This window comes from Seriola aureovittata, chromosome 2 (assembly GCF_021018895.1).
Source record: "Seriola aureovittata isolate HTS-2021-v1 ecotype China chromosome 2, ASM2101889v1, whole genome shotgun sequence".
Classification (NCBI taxonomy): Eukaryota; Metazoa; Chordata; class Actinopteri; order Carangiformes; family Carangidae; genus Seriola; species Seriola aureovittata.
Genome location: NC_079365.1, coordinates 25,701,450 through 25,716,101, shown reverse-complemented (window position 1 = coordinate 25,716,101; position 14,652 = coordinate 25,701,450). Strand labels below are relative to the sequence as shown.

The following is a 14,652-nucleotide window of genomic DNA, read 5'->3' as shown; positions in this document are numbered from 1 at the left end:
TGGGTTATATCAGTTACAGTTCAGCGCTGACACAAAACAAACCAGATTAATGTGAGAAATCAGACTAAGGTGAGAAATAGATAACCTCTGTGTGAAACTCAGGTTTCCTGCAGGTTTTCCGTCTGTCACAGAGACACAGTGCTGATCTGCACTGGCTCTTTATCATGGAAACACTGGAACACTTCCAGTTATAATCCTTAAGTTTCTCATTATTTCAGTCCAGACTTTTGACTCTGTTCATGGTCAACATTTCTTCAGCAAGAGCCTTTTAATTAATTCATACTCTGTGATTAAAAGTCTATAAACTTGTTTTGTTAGTGGCAGATCCCGCCATTACTCTGAGTGATTCAGCCTTACCACTATGTGGACAAGACACTTGCAGGAAACAGAGCGTGTTAAGGTTCTGCTAATGCAAAGCCACTACGGGTGCGGTGGGGGGTTTGGGCCGAGTCTCAGGACAACACATGCAGGTAGAACGCTCTCAGCGACATGATGGATTTTTTTGACAGAGGCGGTGGCCGACCCGGGATTTGTCCCGGTATGCCTGATGGCCGTTCTGACAGCGTTACTGAAGCCAGGCTGCTCACCAGCTGCGCTTTGTCGACCCGAGGCCGGCGGGGTCCACGTAGCATTTTAACCAACAGATGTCGCCGGCGAGCTTTCCAACCATTACATCTAGGTTTTCTTGGTTGCCTGTTCAAGTCACTCAATGTTTAGATCCAGCGGGGGTCGACTTACGCCTGGCGGGCTGTCGGGCTTGGAATACACTGGCGTAACCTCTGTATTTTGGTGATTTTAAATGAAAAGCTGCAGATGAGGCTCTGCTGTGGTTTGTAAGAACCAACGCTCCTTCAAATCGTAATCAAAATAAACCACTCCTTTTACTGTGCTCAGCATGAAATCATCACTTCACTAACTGCTCAAGGCGTGTCTGCTGCCCCCAGTGGTTGGTGAACATGTGATTTCCAACACAACTGTGTCGTAGCAGTAGAACACACTTGCCATTTTGTCCCCACGGTTTTCAACCATATCTCACAGTCAGCTGTTGACATACGAGCTCAGCAGCTGTAACTTTTTTAATACTGCTATGATGGAGTCACTTTCTGAGATTCATCTCCATGAAATTGAACAAACTATCCACTGTGTAATACAGCTGAAAACTGAAAGAAACCTAGTGACTGAACCTTGGCATGGGATTATTTGGTGAAATAAGAACTATAATATCAGATGAAATAAATATCTGTGAAAAGCTAAAACGGCCCAATAATATTAACCTGCCGATGTATCAATTTGGCTTTAATTTCAGAATATCTATTGATAATTTCCCACAACCCCAAATTCTAAATCCTAAATGCTTGTTTTGACGAAACCCAAAGTTATTAAGTCCATTATCATAAGATCAAGGGAAGCAGCAAATCGTTTCATTTGATTTCCTGAAATCAGCAAATTTTTGACTGAAGCAATTATCAAAATAGTTGCCAATTCATTTTATTGCCATCGACCTATTGATTAATCAACTAATGCTTTGCAGCTCTAAATGTAGCTAATGTAGGCTATTTATCAAATGTGACTACAACGTTAGCACTTAGTATAATGTGTGAAGTCGTAATATTGGGTGTTTCCCTCTTCTTCCCAATCTCCTGACAGTGCATGAATGCAGCATGAAAGTCAGAATATCTCCACATGTATTGGTAAACCGCTTTATGGAAGTGACAGACTGAATCACTGGAGTTCTCTTAAATGTGAGTAAGCACAGATAATGACGCTGATGTCGGACATAACATTACATTACTGATGATAAAAGACGGACGGCAAACAGTATCCGGACCGCAAGTGGACTGACACTAGTCCACCCTAGTTAACTATAACAGTCAATCATTTTGTGTGTTTGCCCTCAATCTTGCATTTGGTTTTCCCCCAATTTTTTTTCTCCCCCTCCCCCTCTCTCTCTGCAGTGAAAATATAATTACACTTTCTTCATTAAAGTGAGTAATTTCTTGCGTGGAGGACGCGACTACAGCTGTCCTCTGATTACTAAATGGAACACAGCAATGATCTATGGAGCCATTAGGGGAACGGGCTGGAACTAATTTCAATCCTGGAATGGACTGATGTCTGCAAACACACACACACACACACACACACACACACACACACACACACACACACACACACACACGGATCAAAAGATGAAAAAGGAAAGAGAAATAACAAACAGCAGCTTGTCGGCCATTTTCTGGCCTCATATGAAGCTCTGACTGAAATCCAAACTGATCACCTTTCACCACAAAATAATAAGTGTGTCAACCAGAAATGTTGCCTGTTTGTATCAATTATCACCGTTTCATGACTCACACACTGACACCTCTTCATCTGTGTGTGTGTGTGTGTGTGTGTGTGTGTGTGTGTGTGTGTGTGTGTGTGTGTGTTAGGGCCTATTCTGATTCGCCACTGAGTGATTCCTTTCGGTTATCTGTACAGATATGTTTTAAGACCCACACTAAACCTTAACATCATCATTCGTTCTTTCATTCATTTGTTTTGTGAAAACAGAAGATTAGCAAAGAGTCACAGGAATAAAAAGTGCTGCGCTGTTGTGTTGTATCCTTCAGTAATAAACTGCTACACAACACAATGTCCAGTGTCTCAGCTGTCAGCTGAAGTGTTGACCACACTGACTGACAGGTTTGCAGTTCAGTCATTTTGAGACTTGATTTGTAAAAGGTTTAGAGGCGTCCAAGCTGTGCACAATGATACAGCAAAAATATCTTTTTTTTGGGGGGGGGGGGGCAAGGCAAGACAAGGTCACATGGATTCAAAAATGGAGCAAATTGTCAAACAAATTCACAACCGATCAGATACTTTGACCCACTTTACACGCAGTGAACCTGGGGACTTTGGGAGTCCGTGTCGGTCTGGGGGGCCGCAGGGCAGATGCCATCTTTTGGTAAATTACTGCAAATTACTTAAATGGATAAAATTCAAATTGACAGCTTCCTGAATGATGATTTGAATCATCATATTAATATTGATTAATATCTTGATTAAATGATACAGAATGTTTGACTCTTATTAATCGAGGAACTCAACGTTTCAGTTCAGTCTGGTTTGTGTGTTGGACACGTCTTACCTTCTATCGGTGATGTTTTCAGGCGGCGGCAGAGGCCCTGCACGTCTCCGTACGTGTCCCGTATCTTGTTGACAGCCTCGGCGCTCCGCAGCTCCATCAGGCCCCTCAGATCCGTCACGGCTACGCCAAAGTCCCCGTCATGGTTGCCCTCGGCAACCGAATTCCCCGGAGGGTGGTCTGCCGTGTTGTTGGCCATATTGGTCCTCTTCACAGAAGTTTTGTGGTGGAGTTGTTGTAGCTGTTGTTCCTCTTGAGTTTCTTTGTTAATCTAATCTAAATTGCGTCGTCGGTTCACAGGAATTGTGGGTCGTGTAGTTCTCACAGGATGCAGGCGGAGGAGACGGACACTGACGTTAGCTCCTGACCTGGGCGTGCGTGCTCTTCTTGTTTATCATGGAAACGGGAGTAAACATGGTCCTCTGGTTTGTCGCTAAGGAGGAAACAGAAACAGAAACAGGAAAACAGATTTTTATGAACCAGATCCAGACAGGACACAGTCTGAACAAAACGCAGTCAAACGTCATCATCAGCAGACAGTTCAGTTCAGGACTCCCTTTGATTTTCACTAATGAAGAGCACAGAGACTAATTGAGCCAATTAAAGGAGAGTTTCTCATCTCAGATTATTAAAGGAGTCTACTGAATAACTAAGGTTGTTATGATGTAAACTGATTATTGGTTTGCGCTGCTCCTCTGAGACACATGATTGGCTGGTAAATATTGGTCCTCCCTGAACCGTCTGCTCCGAGTTTATGACTGAAGCTGAAACAACAATGTAATAATAATAATAATAATAATAATAATAAAAACTGTATAATTTTGTTTTTCTCGTGTTTACGGATGAGTCAGACTTCATCCTTCACATCCACCAACAGTGTATCACTGGAAAATTCATCAGTACATCAGTGACAATCAGATCAAAGGGCGAAAAGGAAAGAAAAAACAGCAGTGACTGTAATTAAAAAATGAAGGAAAAATAAAAGTATCTTCTTGAATTGTCACATGGAAACGAGAAATCCCTGAAAGAAACATTTACAGCCTCATGTACCCAAAAACTGAATCTGCCTGTCAGGTATCATCCCCTCTACAAGCACGCACATCTAGAGATCCTCACTCTTCGGTCCTCCTAGGCGTGTAGGTGCACAGTTATACAATAAAGGCTGAACACGGGAGTTGGCCTTTGAATTTATTCCACAAGAACAACAGTAGCGGATAACAAATTCAATTATAGTGATTGCAAATCAGAAAAAAGAGAAGATACCACGGTCAAGACTGAAGGTGCTGTAAAGATAATAACAAGGAAACTGGATTCATAGACACTTTGTCCTGCTGATGAAGAACCCGGGGTCAGCACTGAATACATGGTAGCTCTCCAGTGTGTGTGTGTGTGTGTGTGTGTGTGTGTGTGTGTGTGTGTGTGTGTGTGAGAGAGAGGGAGTCGAGAGTGCGTGGCCAAAGTGTGGCATTCCAGCCCATCACCACAGATTATGTAAGTGCACATCAAAGGCTGTCCTCCATTTTTCACTGTTTAGTGTTCTGTCATGGACACACAGAGACAGAGACACACACACACACACACACACACACACACACACACACACACACACACACACACACACACACACACACACACACACACACACACACACACACACACACACACACACACACACACACACACACACACACACACACACACACCACAGCCTGTTAGAGGAGTACTGCTATTACCAGTGCTGCTGATACATTTGTGAATTTCTGAGCAGGGTTCTCCTGAGTGGTGGTTTGTTGAGGAGGTGACACGGGCAATTGCCTCGGTCAGTCGGTCTCAAATGGGGGTGGGGGGGTGAGGGGTGGGGGGTGGGGGGTGGGGGCACGGAGCCATTTTGAGAGCAAGTCACATTGACAGAATCTGAAGCTCTTCTCGGACATCGAATCAGTCACATTGCTGGCTTCATCACGCAGTTACAGTGACGGCTCTTTGTTCCTTAAAGCTTCATTCAGACATGACGGGACATTTATGAACCAAATGCTGTTTTGTGTAATATTTGGCAGCTGGTGCACAGAGGGAGCAATATCACCGTGGTGTCATTGAGTTGATGTTTAATGATATGAAGTGAGGAAAGTGTTTGGTGTTTTCTCACAGAACGGACAGATCTTTGATAGAGAAGAAAATTAATTTAATCCTCAACTATTTTGATCATCAAATTAACATCATTTTTTAAAGCAAAAGTGTCAAATATTTGATGTTTGTAGGTTCTGAAATACCAGGAACTACGATACACACAAGGCTAGAAATCAGGCCGACTATTATTTTGGTGAAATAGATAGTAAAGTACTTTCAATGCAATGTCCTTCACAGATAAACATTCATAAATCCACATTAAAGTCAGAAAAAAGACTTTAAAGCTTATGACTTAGTAGCTTCTGTCTCGTATTTATCATGTTTGATTTAGGATTAGTTTTGATTGAGACAGTTTTTTTTAATTACTGTTGTTGTGTGTGAAACACTGATGTGCTGTGGACAAAGTGAAAAATAAATAAAGAAGATAGATAGAAATTTAATCTGTCTGTTAACCTCAAAGTTTCTTCAGTTTTCCTAATTTTCTGTTTCAAACTGTTTTTTTTTTTTTTTTTTTTCCTCCTCATGTTTCATATTGTTCCCTGTCAATACGTGTGTGTGTTATCTTAAACAGATCGGGACAGATGCCCTCTCTCTGTGTTCAGTAATGATCCCGCTGTTCCCAGACCAGAAGTCGAGTCATTATTACAATAAGACAACAGAGAAATTAAATGAAATTAAATGCCTACAGACCTCGTCACATTAATGTTTTGTAATGTTTTATTACACAAATAGTTGGTGATGTCATTGTGATGGAACGTGTTAATTATAGATAACGAGATTACTTAATTGTGCAGGTTCTAAGAAGAGGAAATTGGCAACTATTTCATTAGAACAGACCAAATAGTAACATAAGTCTACATGAATTATTCAAATTAAAGTAACAATCAGTTAGTGTGTTCTGATTGTTGGTGAAAATAATGATAGTACTGTTAAAATAAATAAATGAATAAAGTTTCCAGAGAACTGTTAACAGGTAAAGCAGCAGTTTCCTGGCTTCTCGTCAAACTCCTTTATTTTTTTTTTGATTAAAATTCTTTTCACATCCTTCACTTTTTTTTTTCCACTTTGGAAAACTGAGTCATAACCTTTGAGACAACCCAACTTTTCCAAACGCCACTATATAAACTCAGAGTGAACAGAAACTATAACAATGCTGATTACATAAGGAAGTGACTTTTTGTGTGCTTGTAAGGAAAACACTGGCTCACTGTGATCTGAACTGTGAATCAGCTGATAAACCTTTTCTCTGGTAAGACCAAGAATAAAAAGGGGCAATATTTGGCGAAGGTGACCAGTGCTGAATTTAGTCAGCACTGGGACAAAATGCTTGTGATAGCCAGGAAGGACACTAGAGATGTCCCAGTATACCAGTTTTATTGTATACCACAGTAAAACATTGTGGTTACACAACACCAACAATTTCTTATACCATTTTTTCAGGGGAAATGTTTACACAGCACATTGCTCCTGCCATTATCCGGAGCAGAGCGCCTTTTTACCATTCAAACAAACACACGACGGCCGCTGCGGGGCCGGAGAACCAGGGTCCTTGTCTGTCTAAATCTATGATTTACAATGCTTATACCAGCTTGTCAACCTGCTGAGGTGCGGCCAGTTTATCTGTGCTGAGCTGTAACCTTTACTGAGAGAGAGCATGCATTTTACATGAGTGATAAAGAGGAAACTCCCTGCATCTAGATCACACACACACACACACACACACACACACACACACACACACACACACACAATGTTACACTTCACAGGTCAGCTTTAACTCTGCCCTTGATATTTGTTGGTAGTAATGCTGAGATTGTGTGCAGACGGGTGAGCGGCGCTAAAGCCTTATCAAAGCTCGACAAATGACATATTTAGTTGATTTGATTTGAGGTGAAAAGAAGTGAATACAACTACTGCAACAAATAGATAATAAAAATAGACTTTCTTCAAATGTTAATGCCGTGTTACTTTTATCTAAAAAAAAAAAAAAAAGAAAGATCAGTTACAGACCAAAATACTGAAAATAAAGTGAGTACAGGTGTTTCACAGTGTGCAGGATTTTTTGATTAACAGTAAATAAAACCAAAAAGAATCAGAGTAATAAAACCTCAGAGGATATAAAAGACATCTGAAGTAATTTCCAGTTTTTAACCAACTGCATTCGGGTCTAACAAAGCTTCAATTTCAGTTATCAAAATAAAAATTTGATACTGGCACGTCCCTGTGAACTGTGGAAAGACACACATGCAAAGACACACACACACACACACACACACACACACACACACACACACACACCTTAATCATTTGTTCACTGCAGCACCACACCCACTTCAGTCTAAAGGTAAGCATTCCCATTTTTAGACCTTAATGACACACCTGCTGACACACACACACACACACACACACACACACAACACACACACACACACACCTTTTATCATGTGACACAGTGTGTGTGTGGCTCTTATGCTTTAACTAGTAAGTGTTTGATTAACGTAGACTAATGACACAATCATAACGCACACACACTCCACCGGCTACACCACACTGTCACTTTGCATGTTGCTCCACACATGGCATCAGACATCCGGAGAGAATACAGATTGTGTGCGAAAGAGAGAGAGAGAGAGAGAGAGAGAGAGAGAGAGAAAAGGACAATGATTTGAAAAGACGTGGGACAATATGGACAGAGATGAGTTCTGACAGCTGAACTTCATCTCATACTGAAGACGCTGCTTCCTGTTTTTATGATTTTATTTTGGACCATCTGCACTCACTAAGCTCTGTTCCTGTCTGACTCAACCTGGGTCCAAACACTTGAACCGACGGTCTTTTCAAGTGATTCAGAAGTTTGCTGCTCAGTGCTGGAGAAACAAAAGAGCCAATCAGAGCCTCTGTGGGTGCGACTCAAGTCGATGGTGATGTTAGCTTCCTTACAGTCGCGCAGACCAGGACACTTCTGATAAAGCTGCAGTCAACACGTCGTACACAACAATAGTCGTAATATAATATATTACATAAAACCACGACAAAAATACAGTGTTCACCAGGTCTCATCAACAGCTGAGCACATTGTCTGGCTGAAAAACACGAGCTCTGTCTCAAAATGAGAGAAGCCGAGTCAGACAGAGCAGGTAAACTGAGTGATGATTGGACTGTGATCACAACTGGTGTTCACCGTCTGCAATGACAAAAAAAAAAAAGTGTAATCTTATCTCATCTGATCTAATCTAAACTACTACAGTACAACAAACAGAAAAATGAAAAACATCCCAGACTGAGTGGGTCAACACACGTTAGCCGACCCTTTGCTAAATGGAGGTTAGCATTAATTTAAACATGTTGCACCACATGAACTGGTTCTTACATGGAGAGATTATTGATCACTACAGGCAGGTGGAACAGTTGACTGAACCACGAGTCATAACTATATGTCTAATACATGACCGCTATCGACTTAAAGAGTGTGGAACGTGGTCGACAAAAACGACCAGGTACTTCATCAAAATGATGAATCTGTGACATCAGAGACTCGGTTTCACACACGGTCCCGTCTGTGGTTAGGTTTAGGCAAAGGTTGTTTAATAACGCTGTAGTCACTACAACTGGATACTGTACAACAAGACTGAATATTTTCCTGAGTGCATCGTCTGGGAACATTTTACTGACACATCAGTATCAACGTATGTGCCACTTGTCAGATGTATGAATTAACAACATATCATCATTACGTCAATAGGAAGTCTAATCCATTTACAATGACTTTTTCTACAAAATAAATTTGCTGTTGTTTAGTTTTATCTAAATGTGAACGGAATAGAGACCTTGTGCTTACAAACCTTAATAATTCTGAATAAAAAGCCCAATTCACTGTCGCTGTAGAGCACTCGAGAAACATTACCTCTTGAGCTTAGAGAGTTTTAAACCTGTTTCCTTTGTATAATATATTGACTGCAGAGCAAGTCGACAATGCTCTCTAGGATGTTTCCTTGTCAACACTCAGGAGAAGGCTTCACGACCAAAACCTCAGAGGTTTCACCACAAGACGTAAACCCATGAGTGAACCACAAAAACAGAGAGGCCAAAGCAATCAAACAGCTTTCCAAGGTGAAGAGGTGAAATATCCTCGACAGGCCGAGTCAGTCGCCTGATCTCAGTGCGACTGAGCAGCGTTCTGCGTGGTCATAACCAGACGAGCAGCTGGCTCTGTGGGCACTTTGTGTTTAAAGAGCTATATTGCCCACACAGCTCTTTGTATATTGATGTAAACCTACTTAAATTAAAGCTGAGACTTGGCACTTTAATTCAGTATCCATTATTTTAATTCAGATTGAATGTGCTGAAGCTGCAGAGACTGAAGAACAAAAAATAAAAGTGAAAGTGTCCAGATATTAGTTTTGACTGTAGTTTGTTGGACTGGATGGTGCTATAGATGTTTCCTAGCAACTGATTTACCCATAACAGAGAACCTATGGACAAACTGAGAGAGGTGAGACCGAAACTTAACTTTATTACATATTTATTGAACGTATGTGCATTAGTCTGCGGTTCATCGATGAAGTGGAACTACACTGCAGAATGAATCGGGCCAGAAACAAAACCTTCAATGAGAGCTCAACAGGAAGTGATGTCAGGACTTTTAGCTGTGTCTATATATAGATGATCTATGCAGCCATAAGACAGCCAGGGTTTCAGTGTGTGTGTGTGTGTGTGTGTGTGTGTGTGTGAGCGAGAGAGAGAGAGAGAGAGAGAGACAGTGCGTCTGTTCTTTGTCCATCTTATCTGTTTGTTATTGACTCCAGATGAAATTATGCTGCAGCCACCATGTTGCCAGCCACTCAGCTTATATGTGTGTGTGTGTGAGATATGATAAGCCTGCGTGTGTGTGTGTGCCAGCTGAGGGGACAGTCCTGGACCTGATGTGTCTGGGTCTGTCTGCGGACACTCTATAGTGTTATATTGCTTTTGTTTCCTCATAATTAATGCTGAGATTGTTTGTGTGGTTTACAGAAGCGAGTCACATTTTGTTTTACAAACACTCCGTCACACGCTGTGTTAACTTAAATGCTTAGAGATGGAAAGATTCTCAAATTTTCGACTTGAGAGTTCAATGCACTGTGGAGCAGAGGTCAGTGGAAAACTCAAGGAAGGAGAAGAGGTTGATCTTTGCACTGTTTCATTGCACACAGAGAAGTTTTTGGAAAACACCTGAAAACATAAACATGTAGGCACGTCTGTTCATATTCAACAGTTTTCAAAAATAATCTGTCTCAGTGAGGACATGTTGTGTTTTTTGGCAGAGTGCACTGCGCGCTTGTCAGGATTATATTTGGGTAAACCAAACAAACCCGGGGAGCACAATGACTCACACTGACTATCATCATCATGCAGTTATTATTAGGAAATCAGATGTACATTTAAACAGCAGACTGAATTTTTACATGTAAAACATTTTAAAAGGGATTTTTCTTATGTTAAAGGGGACGAATTATAGCAATAAAATTAATAAAACATTTTTTCATTGTGTCCAGGATTCAAAACTAAAAACCTCAGTTTTCCCTACTATTACAATTATTTTTTAATTATTGATTGATTAATTAATTAATTAACTGCAAAGTTGGATCAATCATTTAGTCCTTAAAACAATCAAAAATTGTAAGAAAATGTAGAAGCTGGAACCAGAGAAAGGTTGGAGTTTTAACTCATAAATACCTCAGACAATCAATTCTTTAAAAAGTTGCAGATCATTTATCTGTTGATTGGCTCGTCAATCAGTCCATCAGCTCATCATTTCAGCTCTAACGACATTACATGTGACAGCTGTGGGGATCATCAGTACAACAGTGAGGAGCCTGGAGTGTGAAATAGACGTGGATGAGACCGACAGCTGTCTCTGAACACCAGACCGAAACATCTGCCGGGAAGAGGTGAGAGGTCATTGACAGTGAGCGAGCAAACGGCCATCGTGACCGTCACAGCCCAAAATTATATTGCAATATATCTGCAAATCTTTAAAACTGTCCTCCAATCTGTAACCTGTCCGATACTTTCTGACTGCAATGCTCAAAAAAGAAAAATTTTAATCAGCTGTTTAACAATAGTATATATAGTTATTATAGAATTTAGTTCCAGTCTGAATAAAAATGCTCATCAGTTTTACCTTTTATTTTGGAAGGTGCATGAGCTCCTCACTGTCACAGTCATTAACCAGCAGTTTGTGCAGAGTTAAGCTGCAGTCAGACCTAAATTTGATAGGGGAAATTTGCTTGTGCAGTGTGGCCAAAAACAGGTGGGGGGCGGGGCAGGAAATAGCGTGGGTAGAGTTGTAGACATTCTATACTGTGCTAGCAAGCCACAACATAATTCCACAAAGTTGTAAATTATAAAGCTTTTTATCAAACACTTGACTGTCAATAATCTCCACCCTTGCAGTCACAGCAGCCAATCAGATTCCCTCCTTCTCTCCTGGTTGGATTATTGCGACATTCAGTTACAAAACAAAGATATGAGAAAACATCATTTCCTGAATCAGGTCAGCCCCACCCCTTATCTTACACTGGCTGGGCATTGGAGAGCCTCGCGGTTATTTGCATCAGAGTTCAATATGACTGAATTCTGCACAAGGTGAACGAGGTGTGTCAATTCACAAGCTTCAGAAAGGTCAACATGTGATGGTGTGTTTTTCCCCCAGAATTCAGCTTGTCAGGCAGTCGGCTTATCTAACTTTAGAGACTTTGACTTTTATTCTCAAATCCAGCTACTGATATGTTTCTGACTGTGTAATTACAAAAAATTGTTGGAGGAATTCAACATGTCTTCTCTCTCTTTCTCACACGATCGGTTTTAGGTCAAATAAAGGTTTGATTCTTCTCTCTTTTTATTATCCTCCATCAGACCGTCCCTCTGTTCAGCTGCTGTTATCCTCCCTCCTCTTCCTCCTCTCTGCTCTCTGCCTCTGCAGACACACCTGCTCTGCATACTAAAGCAGCAGCCCTCAAACACACACACACACACACACGCACACACACACACACACACACACACACGCACACACACGAGTGCGCTGCTAGCCACACCCTCCCTACAGAGAGGAACTTTATTCTTGTTGCACCCAGCAACAGATCACACACACACACACACGCACACACACACACACAATCCCATTGAATCATGTCACATTGACTTCACAGAGACATTTCCACATGCAGGGCACGTCAACCAGCCGAGACCGTGTTTGGTCTAGACGACAATGTGTGTGTGCATGTGTGTGTTTGAGGGAGAGAGTGTCGCAGCATGCCAGACAGTAACAAGAGATCGAGAGAGAAAAAAGAGTGAGGCCAGGAATGCAGGAGACCACACCCATATCTGCAGTCATGTGACCGGAGTGGAAAAAGGAAATCCCCACACTGCAGAGAGACGAGGCAGAGGTCTGGACTCACTGTGGAGCATCAGACACCCACACAAACACGCACAACTCAAATCCTGGACTGTCCAGGAATCATCTCTGGGACGTTTACACACAGACACACACACAAACACACACACACACACAGACACACACACAGACACACACACACACACACAGCTGTTTGTCTCAATTCAGTGTGTGTTAATGATGCTCTCAGGTGATGACACAATATGGACAATTAACAAGGATCATCTTACAATTTTGCACACAGTTTAGACCTGCACACACACACACACACACACACACACACACACACACACACACACACACACACACACACACACACACACACTACTTGGTAAATGACTCATACTCACAGGAAACAGTTCAGGTGTTTCCTATTTGTCTGTTCATGCACTTCACCCTCACCGGTCGGATTTCTGTGGTTTTGCATTCCAAGCGCAGCAAACTGAAAGAAATCCTCAACTGTCAAGCAGATGAAAAATGCTACGTCACCGCAGCTCTCTGCTGTCCAGTCAGATAAGAAGAGGGAGGGGCCTTCCCAATTAACTAGAAAGATGGTCAGTTTAATTTTATGATGACAAAAAAACCTGTTGCCTCAGAGCACTGCAGTAAGCTTTCAGAATTTCAATAGCAAGTCTGCCTCTGACACGCTATCAGCTCTCCATGGGACAAACTGTCTTTACCAACCAGGTGGTCGAATACTGATGAGTGACAGAAGGACAGAGACTGTGTGTGGACTGATAAACCTGTAGACACTGAATTTAATCTTTTCAGTGACACAGGCGACGCACTGTGGTTTCCGTGCAGAAAGCTCATTCCTGGGATTCCTGACCGACTGCCTGGATGAGTGGACAGTTTAGACAGCCTGACTGAGGCCCCACTGTGTATTGTGCTGCTGCTGCATATGTGTGTGTGTGTGTGTGTGTGTGCAGGGTTAACAGTGCATCTCATTATTTGACTGTCTTGTCTGTAGCTCTTCCCTCTCTGCAGCAAAGCATCAAACCGTGGCGAGCCAGTTGGCCAAAATCCTGTGGTTTCTCATGCGTGCCCCCACCGAGCTCTTAGGTCTTTACACACCAAGTTACTGCTTCCAAACTCATTTTGAGACATTAAAAGTGTGTTAACACATCGAATGTTAGCACGACGATGCTGACTGAAGCCCACATTATATTTTACCCAAGTGGCCACAAAGGTTCATTTGATATAAATGTTCTCTACCACGTCCACAAAGCTCTGTGTGTGTGTGTACCGCTCATATGTAACACAAACGTCGGACACAACACAACAGACACAAACATGTCCGCCTGTGTGTGTGTGTGTGTGTCGTTGGGATGGATTCCGTTTCCATGACACTAGCTGACACTGCCAAGGGCCGACCCTTTGTGGACTCGGCGCTATGACTCCAAAACTCTGGAATTCACTTCCTCCTCCCGTACGCCCCCTACACCAATCCCTTCATCACTGTTTTTTACACTAAGTGCTTGCTAGCTTTGCTGTATTTCTCCTGAAGCCTTTGTGGGAGTTTGTTGTCTCTATCAATTGTGTTAGAAACATCCGTGGCAGTAAAAGTTTGAGTTGAGAAAGAAGTAGTTTGTTGTCTCCTTTGCTCCCAGTTTTTGCTGCGTTAAGATGTTCAACGTGTAAAACCGATACCAGATTTAAACATTTTTAAGGTAATAAAATTGTGTAAAGTGAAGTAGGGAGTAGGAGATTGATCAAGTCAATTAATCAACAACTAAAGCTATCGATTCCTTGATTTTGCATTGTATTTTAAGCACACATGCCAAAGACGCCACTGTTGCTGGTTTTCTTCGTCTTCTATAGAGAAAACTGAACATCTTTGGGATTTTCAGTTATTGGTTGGACAGAACAAGACACTTGTAGGATTTTATAAACGATTAATACATTATTGGAGAAAGTAATCGGGAGATTAATCAGTGATGAAATTATCAGCCCGAGCGTA

General features: G+C 41.7%; 1 protein-coding gene across 7 annotated transcripts in view; it reads right to left on the bottom strand.

Annotated features, from left to right (window-relative positions):
- The window catches only part of LOC130183558 (plasma membrane calcium-transporting ATPase 1-like), a 91,809-nt gene that overhangs the window by 52,366 nt on the left and 24,791 nt on the right, over window positions 1-14,652 (bottom strand). For 6 of the 7 annotated variants that reach the window (XM_056399162.1, XM_056399141.1, XM_056399157.1 and 3 more), the window contains one exon: window positions 3,131-3,560. In XM_056399162.1, the coding sequence (XP_056255137.1) occupies window positions 3,131-3,326 (196 nt within the window). In that variant the 5' untranslated portion in view covers window positions 3,327-3,560. Of the gene's footprint in view, window positions 1-3,130; window positions 3,561-13,042; window positions 13,116-14,652 lie in introns of those variants that run through there. The other variant, XM_056399131.1, reaches the window with a different exon arrangement.